A 6,512-nucleotide genomic window follows, 5' to 3' on the forward strand; every position below is an offset into this window, starting at 1 on the left:
TATCCTCTCAGGCAAAGAGTATTTGTAGTTTTGTTAAAGAATTAGCGGTGGTAGTTACACGCCTTTAATCCCAGGACTTGGGAGGCAGAAGCAGGCAGATTTCTGAGTTCAAGGCCAGCCTGGTCTACAGAGTAAGTTTCAGGACAGCCAGGGCTACACAGAGAAACCCTATCTCGAAAAAAACAACAAAACAAAACAAAACCCAACTTTTAAATGTTAAACTTACTAAAATGATATGTACAATTCTTGTCTTCATTTTTCCTTTTACAGAGAAAGAAAAACTATCTTATTGTAATAACCACCTTTTAAAAGAATTTATTTGTGAAATTCAAGTTAAATTATACATGTATTTTGGCACAGGATACATCTTATATAATACGAAAGATCCAGAAATTTCTATTCTCCAAATCATTTTGTCTGAGGGAACAGTGTAACCCATATGGTCAAAGAATATTTCACTTGTCAAATATGGAAAAATAAAGAAACACAGAATTAAATATATAATGATTTTTTTCTAGGAAAAATGATTTTCTTTTCATAAATTACCAACATTTTAAATTCATCCAATAAAAATTATACCTTTGAAATAACTCTCCTTCTTCATAATATTGCAGTTTGGCAAGAAAGGAATGCAAGGACACTTGGCAAGGTCTAAGTAATACCCCAGGGGAGTGATTGGATAAAGTGTTCATAAATCGGCTGCTTGTCTCCTGCAGCCTAAAATTTAATCTAAACTTTTAAATTCGTAATGAAACGGTTTTGCCATTCCTGTTGATGCTCATATAGGTTAAAATTACAAACTTAAATTGTCTTCTGTTATTTTAATAACCATTGTCTTCTGAAGTTAGTACTAGCTTTCCTAAGAAGTTGGGCAAGTCATGTTCACATTTGTATCTGACCACAAAGATTCGGTCTCTTAAAACATTTGAACAGTACATTGAAAATGATAATTTCACATTTGGAAAGCAGCTTGGTATGAATAAAAACTCACAGGTTAAAAAAAGTAATGCATCGGTAAAATCAGAGGAGCGAATTACTAATGATTTGTTTCCTTAAGTATGAGAAAACGCTTAAGAATGAAGCTTCCAAAATCTGGGCAGGAAATCACTTATCTTCCTTCTCTTGGGCTTCTTCCAGCCTAAAAACAACAAAATAACAATTATCGTATGGCTTCAGTCTGACGTTCAATTTAAATCAACTTTTCTAGCACACTTTTGATCTCACCTTATTTCATCTAACTTGGTTATAAAGCCATTACTGTTCTACATGTGAAACTGAAGCTATGACGACTGTCTCCTCCAGATAGACAGTATATGCCTGCTGTCTGAGAAATCAAGGCAGCACACACCAAGGTGCTATGTGTGTAGGATTATCACAGGAATGGCCATTTGACACTAATAAAATGAATACAGAAAGTAGTATTTGCCTTTGGAATTAATCATTTTCTTTGCTTGATGATTAAATAAGAAAAGCTTTACTACCTTTAATGCAGGCACGGCTACAAGCATCCAGGTAATAAAAATTATTTTCATTCCCACCACAGCCAGTATAGGTGAAGGTCTCACATGTTTTGTTTCTTGAGTTAAAATAATAACGGGTCACATTGGCAGAACACAGACCTTCATCCTTTGGACTGGAGCAAAATGATGGAACTTTATGAAAAAAGAAAAAGAAATTAGAAATACTGTAATACCAGACTAAGAGACAGTGATGCTCAGTGGAGTCTAGATGGAAGGAAATCCCACAGAGACCTCATTCTGAATCCAAAGTATTGAACCATTCAAAACAGGTCAGATGGAAGCTTACCTGCTCTATTTTGATTGTTCTATTATTTTTATGAAATTAAGAATTTAAATTGTGTGTGTGTGTGTGTGTGTGTGTGTGTGTGTGTGTGTGCGTGCGTGTGTGTATGGCATGCCTGTGTGGCCTATGTTCTGTGTTTATATCTTCCATCTCCAGTCAAGACCTCCCATACCCCTCCTTCCCAATTTATAAGCTGAAATAATGCCTTCTAAACCTGTGTGTTTACACACTTTTCTATGTAAAAAGAAGTTAAGCCTCCAACTGGACATCCTAAAATGGGCTTAATTTCAGAAGACAGACCATGGCATACTTTGACATTCTTGGGCTAGTACCATCACCTGGAACTTTTACATACATTCAGTACTTGATTATGTATATTCAACACAGTACAGCAACACAGCTCTAACAAAACTCTTTGCCCAAGAAGATGTCATGATTTAATTTTTTTAACTCTGTGTGTCTCTGCTATATCTGGTGGATATGGCTGAAGAGATGGGGAAAAGAGAGAAGGACAGAATACTTTTTGTGGTATAATTACCAAAAAATACAGAAATTTAACCAAGGTCTTAGCCCTATATATTCCAATAATAATACTACTTTCATACATTTCTGAAGTCTCTGCATTTATTGGTGTATGCTATATTTTATCAGTTACTTTAATTGGTATAAAAACGGGTTCCATTATAATATATCATTGTGCATGACCCCTCCCCCATTACATTCCCCATCTCTCATTCACAAAGTTACTTGTACATTTACTTTTCTCAAGAGTCCCTGCTCCCTATTTCACACACACGTGCGCACACACACACATGCTCGCACACATGCACATGCAAAAATGAGGAAAAGCATTATGTCCCTCTCTATCCATTGGACCCCTTCCTCTATGTTTTATGTACAAATTGAAGACATGGATAATACAATATGAATGTCACTAATCTAAACATTACTTGGGACATTTCAGAGTTTTCCAAATTCTGGAACATCTGCATGTATATGAGATTTCTTGCTGATGGGGTGCTAAGATGAGATTCTAAATAAGAAGTTCATAGTGTTTCATATCCACCTTGCATGCAGGGCTTGAAGATAATGTAACAGCATATTAGTGTGCCTCCTTTTTTACTGTTATCTGTCAGCTGAGGTCAAGTGTGGAAACTTCCATATGGGAAGCAAGCCCAGTGCTAGGAAGTTTCTGGTTTCGAGATTTCACATTACAGAGTTTCTAATTAGAGATGTTCAATTGATGTTCCCCAGGAACAAGAGAAAAAGTAGCAACTTTTTGCTAATAGCCTTTTCACAGTCCAGCTTTGAGAATTTTGCACATCGTTAACCTTCAACTTGTACCCACACATGGAAAAATAGGGCATAATGCTTCCTATAGGGCAGAAGTTGTTAAAGTCAGCACACACACACACACACACACACACACACACACACTCACACTCACAGAGGCATGCAGTCATGCGGGCTCACATGACATCACATAATTGTATAATCACCAGCACACAAACAATATAAATTTCAAATCTAATTATTGATCTTCATATAAAAATTTTGAATGAAGACTTGAACTAGAAGTACCACAATAAATGTACTTACTATTTCTCCTTGGTTCACATAAGCTCTTACACGTAGCTTCCTCGGAGAATACGTTCATAGTCCTACTACACAGACCAGGCCTAAGGGGCTCACATGTCATGGTTTTCAGGTTGAAGAAAAACTGTATATTGGGCTTATCACATGGATATGTTCTGAGTTCTAATCGACAAACTGGAAGAACTTCTGGGGGAAGGGAAAACAATAAAACATGTTATTCAAAGTAATCTTCTTTGGCTGTTATGAAGAACAGAAACAAGTTTAGTGAGGAGTTGGGGTAAGAAGAACAAACCTTATTCACTCTCGACAAGAATGTAAATGGGCAGGCGTAGCCACTAAGGTAATCATCAGGGTAGGTCTTCCAAAAGTAGAATAGTTCTATCACGTGACCCAATTCTATCCAAGTCACGAGTGTAGCTAAAGAGCCCTGAGTGTACACATCACAAAAATATCTGCATATGCTTCTGTATTCCTTACACAACAGCTGAAGAATGGAGACACCCTAGTTGTCCAATAACAGACAGTTTTTTTTAAATAAATGTGGCTGAATTACAATGGAATGTTTTTCAGATGAAGTTAAAGCTGAAGCTGCAGTGTTTCTAGGGAAATGTGTGAAACCGGAGAATGTCATGAAAAACAAAACACTCAACACTCAGAAAGACAAACAGCAGGCATTTCCTCTCATAAACACTCTAGCTTGAAGTGTATGTCTGATGGAAGTAAAAAGGTAGACGAATGATGTGGGGAGAGGGGCAAAGAATGCACAGAGCGCATGCCTTATGAGAGTTGATGGTGTGGCTATCTAGGAGCATGTGGTGTGAGAGCTGAAGGTATAAGGACCAGCAAAAAGGGACAGAGGATGAGGAAGGTACAGAGGGAAGGCGAGAACGTACAGTGATATGTATGCATGAACGAGACTAATAAAGCCCACTATTTGGTATGCTAACCCAAGAAATTAATAAGATGCTAATAAAGACCAAAATGGCCTTCTTAGTAGTACTTGTAAAACATTACCATCAGTTCTGAAACTACTGGGGGATGATAACCTTATTTCACACTGGAATAGTGAACTCCAAAAGTTCGCCCGTTCATCTGAAGGTAAGCTTTTGACAGAGTGAGCATGATACAGCTTTCAAGTTCCATAGAAAGACTGCTCTCTGTTTCTGTATGAAAAGCTATTCCTACCAGTACAGATTTCTTCCTGGCTGAGTTCCTTGGTGGTCTAAGCCCCACACCATCCTTAATAGATATAAGTATAAAATGTCAAAGTAAAAGAAAACAGACTCTTGTGAAGCTTGGCTGTCTACACCCCGACACTAACCCAAGTGTCAAGAAACAAAAGTAAAGTCAGATAATGAGCTAAATCACACTTCAAAAAATAAGAACCAATAAAAAAGATTCCCCATGGATGGGTAATGGACGGGAGGCAACAGTGGTCTCAAAGACCTTATGCCTGCAACTGATGACAGATGCAAAAGAGCATCAGTGCCTTCCCCTTGCACTGATTATGACCTGAGATGGGCTCATTTGGGTGTCTTTCCCAAAGTTTACAGGCAGATTTGCAATGGAATCTGCTAGTGAGGTAAACTCTGTTAGTGGTTGTAGATTTGGAGTTCCTTTGAGAAACTTCAAAGCAAGCATGTGGAAGGTGGGCACCAACTCTGACCCGCCCCTTTCGTGCAGAGCCGGCTGAGTTCTGTGCACCCCCGGAACACTTACTCTGGATATTTCCGCAAGTGTGTTCGCAGAGTTCCCGACTGTGGAAGTTGTTGGCATTACCCAGGCAGCCTCCATACTTGAATCTGCGGCACTTCTGCTGGTCTCTGTCATAGTAGTACTTGTAGGTAAAGGCCTGACAAGGTCCCAAATCCAAGGGCAAGAGGCAGATCTCTAAGTTATTCACTGTAAGATGGTCAGAAGGAAAGAAACAAGGGAGTCAGATTTGGTGCCTGGCAGGGACTGGAAGATCTAACTCCAGAGCTCACCACAGAAGTTTCTGAACCAAATAGGGAGCGGCAGGGACCTAAAGACAGCCCAGCAAGGAAGTGGGTGTCTAGAGGCAACAATAAAGGGCACGGGGATCCTGGTCCGATACCTTGGGCAGATACTGAAGAGAGACCAAGAGCGTAGCCCACAAGGAGCAGCGGCAGATTCCACAGTCGCAAGGGTGTAGCGGGGTCCATAGTGCCTGGTGGTGCTGTGGCTCCCTGGACGCGGGGAGGGAGGAGAGTGCTGGTCGCCTGCTGGCAGAAGAGCGGCCTTTAAGCCACCCCTGGACCCCCGACGGGGCGGAGCGCCAAACAGGGCTGATTCACGCCTGAGGCAGTGGCCCATCCCGCCCCCACGTTCACTGTGTCCCAAGAGGAATTTCCCCGGAGCTGAGAAGTTGAGCCTGATTCCCAAAGTTTTGCCCGCAGCCAAGGGTGATGCCTGTGGAGCGCTTGTGTCAGTGATGGGAAGTGGGCTAGCCAGAGGGAAATCACCCACGGAGGATTGCTCAAGGAGACAACTGACAATTTGCACCTTCACCACAAAGAAACCTGAACCCCGCCGGAGCAAGAGTTTGAGAGAGATAAGGGAAAGACGATCTATTCTTATGAACCCTTGCTCTTCACTATGGACTCTGAGATAGATCATCAATCTATTCAGAAGGGATTCCACTCCGTAGAAGTTTTAAGGTAAAACTGATAGAATCTCCCCCCACCCCCCGTAAAAGGTCCCCACCCTAATCAAGAATCGCAACACAGTTTTTTCCTTTCTTTTTTCTTTTTTCTTTAATTGGATATTTTCTTTATTTACATTTCAAATGTTTTCCCCTTTCCAGGTCTCTCCTTCAGAAACCCCCTATCCCATCCTCCCTCCCCCTGCCTCTATGAGGGTGTCCCTCACTCACCCACCCACTCCCCACTCCTGTCTTCCCTCCCTGGCATTCCCTTACACTGGGGTGTCGAAGCCCCTTCCCCCCACACCCCAGGCTCTAAGGCCTTCCTCCCATTGAGTTCTCACAGGGCCATCCTCTGCCACATATGAAGCCGGAGCCCTGGGTCCCTCAGTGAGTATTCCTTGGATGATGGTCCAGTCCCAGGGAGCTCTGGCCTGTTGACACTGTTGCT

At 41.2% G+C, this 6,512-nt stretch overlaps 1 protein-coding gene across 2 annotated transcripts; it reads right to left on the reverse strand.

Annotated features, from left to right (window-relative positions):
* Positions 1-286: 286 nt before the first annotated feature.
* Tfpi2 (tissue factor pathway inhibitor 2) lies at positions 287-5,758 on the reverse strand. Of its 2 annotated transcripts, XR_004121641.1 has the most exons (6): positions 5,495-5,758; positions 5,119-5,301; positions 3,403-3,585; positions 1,482-1,652; positions 1,225-1,394; positions 1,117-1,138 (listed from the first exon to the last, which is right to left on the reverse strand). XR_004121641.1 is itself a non-coding variant. In XM_031380756.1 (5 exons), exons 1-5 carry the CDS (start codon positions 5,580-5,582, stop codon positions 1,071-1,073), a joined length of 693 nt encoding a protein of 230 aa, XP_031236616.1. In that variant the 5' UTR covers positions 5,583-5,758; the 3' UTR covers positions 287-1,070. The 2 variants fall into 2 exon arrangements, 1 of the variants encoding a protein (XP_031236616.1); XM_031380756.1 differs by lacking the exon at positions 1,225-1,394 and having other exon boundaries at positions 287-1,138.
* Positions 5,759-6,512: the final 754 nt, after the last annotated feature.

Source organism: Mastomys coucha, unplaced genomic scaffold, assembly GCF_008632895.1.
Source record: "Mastomys coucha isolate ucsf_1 unplaced genomic scaffold, UCSF_Mcou_1 pScaffold20, whole genome shotgun sequence".
Taxonomy (NCBI): Eukaryota; Metazoa; Chordata; class Mammalia; order Rodentia; family Muridae; genus Mastomys; species Mastomys coucha.

What these genes read in the sequence shown, in the direction of transcription:
- Tfpi2 (XM_031380756.1), bottom strand. Translation starts at nt 5,582, where the DNA reads ATGGACCCCGCTACACCCTTGCGACTGTGGAATCTGCCGCTGCTCCTT. An exon ending in CTCTTCAGTATCTGCCCAAG is followed by an intron (nt 5,302 to 5,494) that starts GTATCGGACCAG and finishes ACCATCTTACAG; the next exon opens with TGAATAACTTAGAGATCTGC. An exon ending in CACTTGCGGAAATATCCAGA is followed by an intron (nt 3,586 to 5,118) that starts GTAAGTGTTCCG and finishes CCCTTCCCCCAG; the next exon opens with AAGTTCTTCCAGTTTGTCGA.